The following is a 14,449-nucleotide window of genomic DNA, read 5'->3' as shown; positions in this document are numbered from 1 at the left end:
TTAATTTAGTATACTAGCAGGTTAGGCGGACTTACCGGGTCATAAAAGATGTTTAAATATATTTTAATTCATGCAGATTTCGTATTTATTATTACAGAACCCATTCTCTATTGAATATTATATTGTGCCTAATCTATTGTAGTGATTTCAAAAGTTAAAAAAAAGACTTGGGTGCCATCAGCTAGAATCGAAACTAAAGCATTTAATGCTCCAGTAGCATCCCCTACCGTTGTAGCTATCGAGAAATAGGTAAGAAAGTTGTAATATTAAACAACTGGAAGAAATGAATTGAATTTGGGCATGCGCAAAAAGAAAAATATATGCACAGTTTTTATTCACGCTATTACTGAAAAATGACATCTGATTCACCAGTTTAAACATTTTTTTGGTGGAGCAATATTAAGTTATATCATATACAAACAACAAATAAACTCCTTCTTTTAGACTAATACGCATCACATGATGGGTAAAAACATTACATAATTATAGAGCAGTAGTCTCATAATAATTTTCATATATAATATACGAGTGACGTTCCAAAAGTAATTCCTTCTATTTTTTATTCTGCCCGAATGGATCACAGAAGATTGCATCGCTATGATGACTAACTTATGCATTCATAACCTGAAAGTTTGATATCTCTGTTGCAGATATTGACGGTATAATACTCTAAAAAACACCTCCCCTCTCATGGACGTGCATCAGAAGCAGAGATGCTTCAATGAATTCCTGACAAAAGTGGATTGGGAATGGTGATGACTATGTAGAAAAATAAATTATTAAGTGCAAAAGGTCGCTCCTTTTAATGATACAACTGCCTTCGTCGTTCTTCATTTTTTAGTTAAAAAAGGATAGGAGTCTTTATTTTTGGAACTACCCTCGTAATTCAAAATGTGATGTAGAGCAATTATTTTCTTTATTAATTTTTTGTAACAAAGGAGGTACCACTTATCAAGACCCAGATGCCACTCGAGGATAAGGGTTAATGAGTGTACAGTTGTCGAGGAGAACATGTCAGTCATCGTTAGTATTGGAAATTTGGTAAATTGGATTACTTAAGGGGATGGCTCATCAAGAATTTTTCACATTGGACTTGAAGACAACCATATTGTAGTTAGTTGGAAAGCAGGAAAACAGAAGAGTTCCACAGGCGTGCAATTCTAAGAAAGAAGCTTTATTCGTGGAATTTACGTTTAAGTTTAGGCACAGATAAAGCGTGGGGGAAATTATTGGTAGTGGTTTCAGCTAGACGAGTGTTTTTCGTGAAAGTTAGGCCTGGGAGGACCATGAATTGGAGCTCAGACGAGCATTTGCCATGAAAATGACAATGAAGCAGAGACAGGTGGGAAAGAGGTTCGAGGGAAGTGAAAAGGGCATCCCCATTAAGCTACGAAGTTTATTTTGAACTCTGTCAAGGCAGCTTCTGCCCATCCTTCCTTGGACGCACTTGGCTCTTATACATGTAGAGAACTTGTTTGGCCTGAAATATATATTCTTTAATTCATAATGATTGGTTGATTAGTAAATCCTCTGCATAGGTGAATATATTTATAGCACATAAACATACCTAACTTTATATGTTCTTCGAGACAAGATCAAAGTGTAGTATCTGTTCCGGCAGATACTGCAAGCTATGACTAGCTATGACTAGCAAAGACCAGATGTGGGGGAAACCCCACATGCCTGACCTTTAACAAGCTCCCATTTCCCACCTCTCGGGAGCTGGTCCCCTTTTTCCCTTCCCCCTCCCTTCACTCCCCACATTAAAAATCGGCCTTGTGCCTAATTTGCTCGGTGGGGGAGCAAATAAATACCATCTGTTCCGGCAGATACTGCAAGCAAAGACCATATGTGAGGGCAACCTCACATATAAGACCTTGGTCAATGTAGGGGCAACCCTTCATACCAATTGTCATTATCCAACTCCCCTACTCCCCAGGGAGTTGGTCCCCATTTCCCCTTCACTCCTCACATTAAAAATCGGCCTTGTGCCTAATTTGCTCGGTGGGGGAGCAAATAAATACCATCTGTTCCGGCAGATACTGCAAGCAAAGACCATATGTGGGGGCGACCCCACATATAAGACCTTGGTCAATGTAGGGGCAACCCTTCATACCAATTGTCACTATCCAACTCCCCTACTCCCCGGGGAGTTGGTCCCCATTTCCCCCTTCACTTCTCACATTAAAAATCGGCCTTGTGCCTAATTTGCTCAGTGGGGGAGCAAATAAATACCATCTGTTCCGACAGATACTGCAAGCAAAGACCATATGTGGGGGCGACCCCACATATAAGACCTTGGTCAATGTAGGGGCAACCCTTCATACCAATTGTCACTATCCAGCTCGCCTAATCCCCGGGGAGTTGGTCCCCATTTCGCCTTCACTCCTCACTTTAAAAATCGGCCTTGTGCCTAATTTGCTCAGTGGGGGAGGAAATAAATACCTCAAAGTGTAGTATCTGTTCTTCAGATGCTGCACTTCAATTTCTTGTTCTCTGTCAGTGGAGGAGAAATCCTTCACGACTGAGACAATTTTTATTTTTGTTCCTTTTCTCCACGTAAAAAAACGACCCTAGTGTCTAACTCTGTCCCGTGGCGAGGCATTGTAAATAGGAACTTTATATATTGGTTGAAATGTATTAGCCAATAAGTATCGAACATTTGAATATAATGACTGATTGAATATTTTCCTTTTTTTCAGATGGTTGTGAGAATAAACAATGTCACTATTATGCTGTTTGTCAAAGCGACGGCAAAAATGCCAGATGTGTATGTCCATCGGCCTGTGTGGAGGTAAGTAGATGTAGTCTACTCTCCCCCCCTCTCTCTCTCTCTCTCTCTTTCTCTCTCTCTCTTTCTCGCTCTCTCTTCCCCCCTCTCTCTCTCTCTCTCGCTTTCTTTCATATTCCATCATATTTTCAGAGGAACAGTGCTAGCTTGACATTCTGAAGTCGAGACTGCAAAAATATGATTTCTCCTTTTCCTTACACCCTCTTCTCTCATAGAAGAGACATTTTTTAGTCTCTCTTTACTCTATTGCTATTTCCATGAAAATACTCGACTGAGCTTCAATCTCTAATACCCCCTCGCTTTTAAGATATTCACAGCAACGTTTTCTACCACAAGGAAAAAAAGTCCCCTCCTTCCTCACGTACATAGGTTCAGACAGAATTTCCATGCCGTGCTTCTTCAAAAGGATTCCCTGTTTTGCTATGAGACTGCTTCCCTGCAAATTAAAACATGGTCGTCTTCAACAATGTCAACAGATTCTTATCATGAATTAACTCGATAAGTATTTGAAATTGATCCGTTCCATCAATCTTAATACTCTCTTAATGTTTTCTCATCTCTCAACTAAATCATGCCATTTTTATCCTTAAGTGGCTTTTCTTTCTAAAAGGTAGCATCATAAAAAATGTAGGATTTATGTATTGTTTATTTTTTCAGTCGCTTTCATACAATGTTATCGTTTTGACATGTATATATATATATATATATATATATATATATATATATATATATATATATATATATATATATATACAAGATTAATTTAAAAAGAATGAAAAGTTGTCAAGAAAATCATATCTCTTTGTATTTTGTATATTATTACGTTCTTACTATTGTTCATTTTTTCTTCAGGTTGAGAACAAGGTATGTGGAACCGACAGGATTACTTACCAAAATGAATGTGAGCTGAAGGTTGCTTCCTGTCGTGATCAAAAACTTATTGAAGTGGAATCTCGTGGAGACTGTGGTAAGTAAAAAAAACTGGATGTCAAAGTTCAAACTCTTTGTGTGGAGCGATTACCTTTCACATTCTGAGACGTCAAAGTTTGATAACTCGTGTCAGTTTCACTTTTGATTTACTCTTAAAATTTTCAAACTTTTAGTAAATATTAATTTTTTCAATGCCATTTTATTGATAAAGTTAAATATGTTTAATAAATGAACAAAAAATGTTATTCAGAGAATAGCAAGAAGGATGCATCAGAACGTCCAAGTGGTCTCTTGGTGTGCGTCCCTATAGGTGGCCATCATCCATCCAAGGTTTTGTAAGAATATATATTTCTATAATTATATATATATATATATATATATATATATATATATATATATATATATACAGTATATTATTAAAATATATATGGCAATTAAGCTACACAAAATATTCCGCATTCCATCCACACTAGGATTCGTCAGGCTTATGCAAAGAGTTGTGGTTGACTTGCGTTTTATATACGCACATTTTATTGAGTTTTTAGTTAGCCAATCAGCTTCCTAATTTCCATCACGCCCTTCCTAATCAGCCAATGGGCAGGCGCTTACAGGATAATATATAAACGAAAAAAATTTAAAAAAACACAAAAAAAAACATTTGAATACACTTAGGTTTAAAATAGGTCGGATTACTAGATATCTATGCTTCCCGCTAAAAAAGCACATGCAAACGAAGAGTTGAACCTAAGATCAACTGGGCCTTTGTCTCCTGTAAGTGCCTGCCCATTGGCTGATTAGGAAGGGCGCAGTGGAAACTAGAAAGCTGATTGGCTAACTAAAAACTCAATAGAATGTGCGTATATAAAAACGCGAGACAACCACAACTCTTTGTTAAAGCCTGACGAATCCTAGTGTGGATGAAACGTGGAATATTCTGTGTAGCTTAATTGCCACATATATTTTTATAACTTACTACATAGCTCTACCTATGTTTTGAGGACTGTTGAAGTAAATACTTTAAGTTTACGCATAAAATTATACTTGCGTATATTAATCTATGTGATTAAATGAAGTCGTGATATATATATATATATATATATATATATATATATATATATATATATATATATATAATCTGAGGTTATTGTTTTCCAGAGGTTAAGTAACCAATGAAGTTTGACACGGTTAACACAATAGTACTCAGTACCAAATTAGAGCAAGGTAGACTCTTTATTTGTTTTTACATAAACAGTAATATGTTGCTACACAGTCATGAGCATGTTTCGGCCAGCTAGTTATCAGTAACTAGAGACCTCTTCAGGCGATACAGCTAATATGAAAGCGAAGTTTGCAATGAAAATATCAGGTCACCGGGAGTTATTAATAATATCAGTAGGTTCCATTACATGTTGTGAAAAATAAGATTTGGTTGTATGGAAAAAAGACCCAATAGGGGTGCGGATTTGAGTTTAGATATAGGAATGACTGGGAAAGGATAGGGGGTTACGGATCGAGATAGAGGTAATAGAAGACTAGAAAGAAAGGTATTCATATGCGTGTGGGATGGCCACTCTAAATCTTAAACATACTAGTGTGTATAAGTTCAATCAGTATGGGAATGTCAATTTCACATATCTATGCTAAAAGAGGTTTCAGATTTAATCGGGTTATAAAAATGCTTTTAATTTGACTATAATTTTATATGGTCAGAAGGTGTACGAATAAAATGCTTATATTAGTTTGCATTTAATAAAACAGTTAAATAAACCTATACAAATCTTTTACTACCCCTTCTTTATCAATGTTTAAACTCTGAATTGTCAAACTGCTAATTCATCGTTTACACCCTGTATATATATGGAGAGAAATAATATAAGAATGATACAATGGATGTGTACACTTGACTATTGAGGGTTGAGGACATGTAATGCATGCAGAGAAATAATATGAAGATGATACAATAGAGGTAATATATATATGTGTGTGTGTGTGTGTGTGTGTGTGTGTGTGTGTGTGTGCGATACTGCCATTGATTAGGTCCTCCGGAAGTTGTTCAGAAATCCACACAGATGATTTGCTTATAGTGGTGATTGCTTCGTGTAAAACTATCCATACTTTTTGGAACAACTACTAATCTCAGTCGGTGCAAGGATTTCCACAAGGCAGAGAAGACAGGTTTTACATCAGTTTTCCTCCTTCTAGATTCATGTTTTAACGAAGATTGAGAGTACATTCCCAAATGGTCACTCATCTAATACTGTCCAGGCTCATCGTTGCTTTACTTTGGTGATCTGGTAAGACCTGGTATTTAAACGTGATTATGCCATATATATATATATATATATATATATATATATATATATATATATGTGTGTGTGTGTGTGTGTGTGTGTGTGTGTGTGTGTGTGTGTGTGTGTGTGTGTGTGTGTGTGTTTATTTTATAACCTTAAAATAATAACTTAATCGATTATAATTGTTTCTGCAGACAAGAAATTCCCGGTCTGCTTCTTCAGATGGTAAAAGTCAAAATGAGAAATGAGAGGGAAAGAAGATATGATTTTGGGGGGACCAAAGAAACCAAGAGAAATGTATCTATATATATTTCTCTTGTTTTCTTTGGTCTTTGGAGAAAAAATAATTTTAAAAAATTTAATTATACAAAGAAAGAGGAGATAAAAAGAAAGAAAAAGAAGGAAAGAAAAAGCATGGATATGTGCCATGGACAAAATCAGTTGAATTAAAAAAGTGACGAGTGTGGGTTAACGTATTTAAAATAAGTTAAGACGTGTCAACAAAGCACACGTTGCTTGCGGTTGGAGGGGTTTATATAAACTTAAAAAAGTGAAAAGTTTTTCGGTGATGTTTTTCATAGCTGCAAGGTTAACATGCGTCTAGTTGATTGCATTTTACTATACGTCCTATATAACTTATATAAAAAAGCTTTAGAAGTTTTGAGTACAAAATTATATATATATATATATATATACATATATATATATACATATATATATATATATATATATATATATATATATATATATATATATATATATATATATATATATATATAACTAGAAACGTATCTGTCCCAAAATAAGTAAAATAAAATTTTCGGACACTATCTTTACTTCCTTTGAATAAAAATAAATAAAATTAAATATTGCACTCCAGTGAGACTACTTATACCTTTATGACTAGTAGCTGTGTTCCAAAATTCATAATGATCGTTTTTTTTTAGTTTAAAAGTGAATTCTAAATGTAGAAATCTATAAACATATGCACAGAGCCAACTGTATATTCATGCACACCTTAATGTTAAAATTTACAAAACAAATAAATAATGTCTTTGTTATTTAGCGTGTTCCAAAATTTTCTCTGTTAGTTCAGAAGTTCATCATATTCAACGAAATATTTATATACATAGACATATGCACTTTCTAAATGTTGATATGTACAAAAAATAATAATGGCCCCATGTTACTCACAGTGTTGCCTAGAATATGTAATCAAAAATTCATATTGAGTCGTTTTAATTAGTTTAGAAGATTATTCTCACATAGAAATACATAAATATATAAGCATATCTGACTATATCCGACTTTATATATATGTAAGCATATCTGACTTCTATCTATCTATCTATCTATCTATCTATCTATCTATCTATCTATCTATATATATATATATATATATATATATATATATATATATAAATTATAAATATTTTTATGAAAAAAAATATTTCCTACTATTTCATTTTCTTATATATCGTTTTGTATATTCTTTTAGCATTTATTGTTCTTTGCTGTCTCTTCTCTTCTACTCCTATCATATCACCCCCCCCTATAACATAATTTTTCCAATTCTAATCTAAATGTTTTCAAAGTCGGTGTTTTCTTTTTATCTTTACTTTTGTATAATACCGGCTTTTTCTCCTCCTTTGACGAGAGAATTTAGTTTCGAAATGCCATGACCTAAAGAAGTTTCTCCTGTATTCCTCTTTCTGTAACCTTATTGACTTCATAATATGTAATAAAGTTTCTATATAACTTGACGCTATATCTTCTTAAACTATTCTCTATCTGTCTGTCTGTCTGTCTGTCTGTCTGCTGTCTGTCTGTCGGTCTGTCTGCTGTCTGTCTGTCTGTGTGTCTGTCTGTCTCTCTCTCTCTCTCTCTCTCTCTCTCTCTCTCTGTACATATATATATATATATATATATGTTTTATGTATATTTCGAAAGCGTACTGTTTTTTTCTAGATAGTTGTATTAATTGGCGTGTGAAAGATCTTTATGCGGATAAACTGCTATGATGAACGAACATCAGAGAATATAATAATCACACCAAATAGTCTAAGGGTCAAAAAGGATGGAAAGACTGAGAAGAGAAATCACTAACTAGGCCTCAATTGGATGAGTATGAAGAGAAGTGGGACCTTGGAGAGGCTTATTGCCACTCAAATTCCAGTGAATACCAATGGCTGCTATCAATTGAAAAATTAATGGCTAACAATTGTTGCGATAACACAAATTAATTTGCACATGGTATCAAAAGAGATAGAGAGTACTGGAAATCTGGGGAAACTTGTTGTCACTCAGACTCCAAGGAACACCAAAAGTTGTTCTCAAAGAGAATTCTTTGATGATAGCTTGTGTGGAAGTTCCTAGTAAATGAATAATAATAATAATAATAATAATAATAATAATAATAATAATAATAATAATAATAATAATAATAATAATAATGCAGAATACATAAGCAACCTATTAAATATTGCAAAATATACAAACTGTTTCATAATGTATAGAAACATTGATACATTTTTAATCCGTTTCTACATGGCAGATTTGAATAGCGGCATGCAATACGTTATGTTGCTTTTATTTCTTTTCCTCTGCTGAATATTATAAAAACGGAATAAAAAAAAAACATGAAAAATCCTTTATTTGAAGAAAATCACTGTTCATTTTCTCCCCCTCCCCCCGAAATCGACAACAGGAAATCTGTTTCTTTCATTGTTTCTCGTATTTCATGATTGTCCGCCGGCAAAAAATTTCGCTTTTTGTGATTTCCTCACGAAATTTATGATTCTATGTCGATGACGATGGCTAAAAAAAGCAGCGACTCCTTTTTTTTTTCTTAATGGAAAATTTAATAATAAAAAAGACTTCTTTGAGTAGTTTTCTAAAACTAGGTGCATGGTTCTTTGTTCTATTGGACTCATGCAGCTTGCCAAAGATTAATCTTTGTCTCATTTGTAGAAGTTGGATTAAGAGAAATCACTCAATTAACATGAAATAAAACCATGCAATGTCGCATCATTCAGACATGGAATAGACTCCGAGTTGTTTCGTTAGAGCACTTTTTAATTATTCCTTTCTTCTCCCAAAACGATTGTTTTAGTTATATTAAAATCACACACTTTTAAAGTTTACTATAAAACCAAAGTATGTTCACCTGTGCTTATCAGTGGAGGTTGTTGCAATTGAAAACTACAACATTCATTTCCAGATTGACTAAGACAGTCAACGTCTATCTCCAAATCCGAGTCTAATATTTATGCTAGACTATTCTGGGTGCCCGGCGTTGCTTGGGGGTTTGGAGGTCTGTGTTGAGCAAAAAAAAAAAAAAAAGTGGTAGTAGGCAGGCAGGCAAGCTCGAACCCGTACCGCGAAGGAGGAAAAGAACGTTAAAAAAGTGACTTCTTTGCCGCTGTGTCTATCGCCAAACTGGAAGTGGCAAAGGTTTAAATTAAGGCTAGTCAATCAAAAAGATGGGATGACTTCAAAAAATATTGACAAAAAAAGCGACCCCTCCCTATAGAAAACTGCTCAGTTGAGTGTGAAGGAATTACTATTTTGGCCAATTTTTCGATATTTGTCATCTGAAGCGTCGAGGTTCAAAATGATACCGATCTCGTGAAAATCTGTCGCCTTTGTCGAAAGTTTAAGGCAGATACACATAATACATACATACATGCATACATTTAAACAGACAGGTGATATTTATTTATGCTAGATGGTGATGAAAGAAAAATTACAACACTTTCGACGCACTTGCGACGTGTGAGAAAGGGTTCTGTCTTGAGGAGAGTGTAGTTTGTAAATTCAAAATTGTAGGTAAAACTTCTCATGTATATTACTACCGTGTTAGTGAAATTGTTGTGCATGAGATTCCATTTATGTTCGTAGATGCGGGATTTAAAATTCCTGACGGTTGCGTCGATATAAAACAAAGGTCCAGAGGCACACTTTATATTGTAAATGCTGGATAGGCAGGAAGCGGGGATGGGTGTTGGTGTTGAGCTAATCCTTGTTTTAGAACGTGAAGTTACTATTTTTATGTCGGATTTGAATAATTTTTGTAACAAAATAGATGTGCAATTATTGGGAAGATCTACGTAAGATTTATTTTATCAATCACGTCAGTATTATTTATGTTGGTTGTGTTGTTATTAGAATACAGTTTGTAGTGTTAGTTTAGGTATTTTTTGTCATGGATATTAAAGGTTTTGTAGTGTGACGGAAATAATCACGATTTACTAAAGCTCTATGATGTTCTCTGTGTCATAGCTATTCGTTAACCAAACATCTAGCAAAAATCACATTCAAACAATGCAATATACCTCGCTCCCTGGGTACTTTGGGGCTGAATGGGGGGGGGTAAATGCTGAACTTAGTCATTTTTTTTATGCCTCGTTCACTGTGCACTCACGGGGGACTGTGCCTTCTTCATTTATTTTTTTTAGTTTTTTTCACCCCATCCTGTTCCTATTTTAACACACATACCTTATAATCTTCGCTCTCGGTTTAAGTGCGACTTATTTTTACTGCATTTCCTCCATGTTTTTATCTGTTTCTTTTCATTTTCATTTTGGTCCCCGACAAAAGGAGGGTGGACCTGTAAATTCACCCTTGTCCATTCGTCTGTTCATCATTTCTTTTGTCCGCACTTTTCTCAATAACTATGCACTCGAATTTTTTTTTTTTTTAGTTTTGTGCAAGCATTAAACATGATATGAGTAAAAAAGTGACAGAATAGATTTTCCGGGAAAACTCCGGTTGCTCCCCAGGGATGCGCTTCGGGTTAAAATAACTAAAATTGACACTTTTGTGCCTATTAAACAAAATTGATGCCTATCTGAAAAGTTGTTACTAACTGATTTCTATATAATTTTGTTTGTCTATACTTCGCAATAACTATTGGGTGTGCCCCAGGGGCTCTTTTATGGCTAATAAAATACTCCATTTTTGGGACTATTTTACCATATTTGTCCAAAATTTTCTGTGTATGTCTATTTAGCAGTTGTGCATGGTGCTAAACTCAAATTTAAATATGTTAAAGCTTTGGGGACTTTTGGGGCTAAATTGGTGGCGGCGCAAATGATGGACTTGGTCATTTTTTTTTTTTTTTTTTTTTGCATGGTGCAGAACTCAAATTTCATAAGTTAAAGCCTTAAAGTGTACCGTTTGTTCATTTTCTCCAGGATTTGACGCTCCTTGGGTACTTTGGGGCTGAATGGGGGGGGGGGGTAAATGCTGAACTTAGTCATTTTTTTTTTATGCCTCGTTCACTGTGCACTCACGGGGGACTGTGCCTTCTTCATTTATTTTTTTTAGTTTTTTTCACCCCATCCTGTTCCTATTTTAACACACATACCGTTGTACATTCTTTTTGTTTTCTACGTTTTTACCGTTATTCAGTCGATGTTTGTTGATCCAACGAAACCGGTTATCTTGGTTTTGATGATTTCTTCCTGTGTTTAATTTTTTCTTTTGCCTTTTCTATACATCCTATCTGTACAGCATTTCATTTATTTAATTTTGATTTTATTTAAATTTGACATAAGTTAACGCTTCCGTTAGCAAAAAAGAAAATGAAGACAGCTGAGCTAATTGGTAACAAGGAAAAGAAAAACGTTATAAAGAAGGAAGATAAAAGTTAAAAAGAAATTTCAAAGAAAAAAAACAGAAGCAAAACAATATATATATATATATATATATATATATATATATATATATATATATATATATATATATATATATATATATATATAAAACAAAATATAAATGTAAAATATGCAAGAACGGAAATTGAAATTCTCAAAACTCGATGGAATAACGAATAAATTTTGTCTGTATATTCGCTGTGTTTGAAAATTTTATGATTCAATAAATAATGTACACTTCTTTCTTCATCACTTAAATATTTTCATATATTAATGATCTAAGAATATATAGCTCTGTTTTAATCAAGATAGGATCTAATAAAAATTATTTATATTGTGAGTTCATGTAACATACATATATATGGTCATCCACAGAAAATTGTTTATATATATATATATATATATATATATATATATATATATATATATATATATATATATATATATATATTCTCTTTCCATATATGTAAAGTGCTATTTCTGTCTATAAATGTTAATTCTTTTTTTTTTTTTATCTTCGTTTCTTGCAGACAAATGCGCCAAAGTTCCTTGTCAGTATGGATCGACGTGTGAAGATGGCCATTGTGTTTGTCCCCAAACGTGTCCCGCTGATTTTAAGCCGCTGTGTGCCAGCAATATAAGAGCCTATTCCAATGAGTGTGAGATGAAGCGAGATGCATGTCTGAATAAAATGGAGTTATATATTATAAACAATGGGCCCTGTGAGGAAACGTCAGGATCTGGTTTAAGTGAGTAAATCCAACACTGCCTACTCCCCCTCCTCCTCCTTCTCTCCTTGAATGCTGAATGCTGCGCACGGTGTCTATCCATTAAATTTGTGCTTATTCTGTCATCGACTTTATCCACGTCCACACAATTCAACACACTGGCATTTTCTACCGTGTTTTCACCGTTCGCATTTGACTGATGAACATGGTAAGATATAATCAACCTAAATGTGAACGGACCCGTAAAAGAACGCGTATGTTTTGCACTCGATTCATTCCCAATAACGAGATGATTCGAATACTGTCCCAGTGATAATGGACACCAATTCTCAAGAACCATCAAATGGGAAAGGTATTCACCAAACTTTCACAAGAAACACCCGTCTAGCAGAAAACACTATCACTAATTTCCCCCACTGTGCTTAAACCTGAACGTAGATTCCATGAACAAAGTTTCTTTCTTAGAACTGCACGCCTATGGAATTGTCTTTCGTTTTCCTGCTTTCCAGCTGACTACAATATGGTTGTCTTCAAGTCTAACGTAAACAAGTTTTTGATGAGTCGTTCCATATAAATTAACAAATTTACCGAATTTCCATTACTAACGATTACTATATTGTCCAATTTCTACTGTACATTCTTAACCCTTATCCTCGATTGACCTCTTTCCCTTGATAAGTGGCGATGCCTATGTGAAAAAAAAATTAATTTAGTATTTAGGATGATTATTTTGCTGGACTTAATGCTATTAAGACGGAAGTCAGAGAAAAAGTCCTTTTACAATGTATGTGTAATTTTTATTTTTCCTATCAATATTCTGACAAAACATTAACATACAAATATATATATATGGAGTTTTAGGTGCTTTTTATGGGGGAGGGGGTATATTGTGTGTGAGCCCGATGAAGTAAGGGTGCAAGTAGAGTCCTCATAAATTATCAACCGTGAATAAGACCACCAAAAGTTCCCATGTCCTAACTATATATCTAATAATATATTAATCATGCTTCTACATAAGTAAAAAAAGTATTGAACATATAAACAAAATAGGGAGTTATAGTATATATATATATATATATATATATATATATATATATATATATATATATATATATATATATATATGAGAAATTTTCTTCACCACCAAACAAGGTAATATATTCACTAGAGCATATATGTGGTGAGGTCAAGATTTATAAAAAACAAAGTAGAAACGTGAAAAGCAAGATATTTGTTCACATTCCATTTAAATTTCTGCATGTGTATATTGTCGGGGAAACAGCAACAAAGGAATTCCAAAAGCAAACAGTCTGAGGAAAGAAACTATTAGAATAGAAAATCTTCCGAGATCTAGGGAGCTCTAAAGTGAAAAGGTGGGATTTTGGAGGTCAAATGATAAAATTCATAGATAACTATGGTGACATAGATTCTTTGAAGTTACCGTAAATATCGATTCTGAGCAAAGTAATCGTTTTTAGTTTACACAAATGAGGTAAACAATTGGCTAAACAAAATAGATAAATTATTCAAAATCGATATTCACAGTAACATCGAAGACTTATAATGTCTATTAAATATTAATATTTTTTCATGCAAAGAGGTCAAAAATGAAAAAACAAACCAAAATAATTTTTTGGACAAATTTACCAACTATATGACCTTTAAAATAATTTATGCCATTAATAGTAATGATTGAACCAAATTTGACTTTATTGCAAAGAAGAATTCTGCGCATGAGTTCTACCGTGAAGGGGTGGGATTTTATTGTTAATCGAATGGGTCAAGGGTCAAATGAAAAAATTTATATAAAACTAGCCTAGGTGTCCGGCGTTACCCGGGTGTTTATAGGTGTGTGTTGAACAAAAAAAAAAGTTGTAGTAGGTAGGCAGGCTCGAACCCGTGACGCGAAGGTGGAAAAGCAAGTGGAGGTGTGTGTAAGGGTGTTGGTTGAGCAAAGAAAAAAGGAAAATTGCGAGCGCAAAAAAAAAAAATAGGAGTAATAAGCAGGCTCGAAACTGTAATGCGCCAGAGGAAAAAGAGGTGAAAAAAATG

General features: G+C 34.0%; 1 protein-coding gene across 13 annotated transcripts in view; it reads left to right on the top strand.

Moving 5' to 3' along the window:
* LOC145255699 (agrin-like) overlaps positions 1 to 14,449 on the top strand; it is a 2,182,525-nt gene that overhangs the window by 2,010,238 nt on the left and 157,838 nt on the right. For all 13 annotated transcript variants that reach the window (XM_080114282.1, XM_080114279.1, XM_080114278.1 and 10 more), the window contains 3 exons: positions 2,703 to 2,794; positions 3,644 to 3,758; positions 12,200 to 12,418. In XM_080114282.1, coding sequence (XP_079970408.1) covers positions 2,703 to 2,794; positions 3,644 to 3,758; positions 12,200 to 12,418 — 426 coding nt within the window. The remainder of the gene's footprint in view (positions 1 to 2,702; positions 2,795 to 3,643; positions 3,759 to 12,199; positions 12,419 to 14,449) is intronic.

The sequence above is a fragment of the Euprymna scolopes genome, chromosome 31 (assembly GCF_053919585.1).
Source record: "Euprymna scolopes isolate OS-2025 chromosome 31, ASM5391958v1, whole genome shotgun sequence".
NCBI lineage: Eukaryota > Metazoa > Mollusca > Cephalopoda > Sepiida > Sepiolidae > Euprymna > Euprymna scolopes.
Note: the sequence above shows the minus strand (reverse complement) of the source record. Positions and strands in the feature narration are given on the sequence as shown.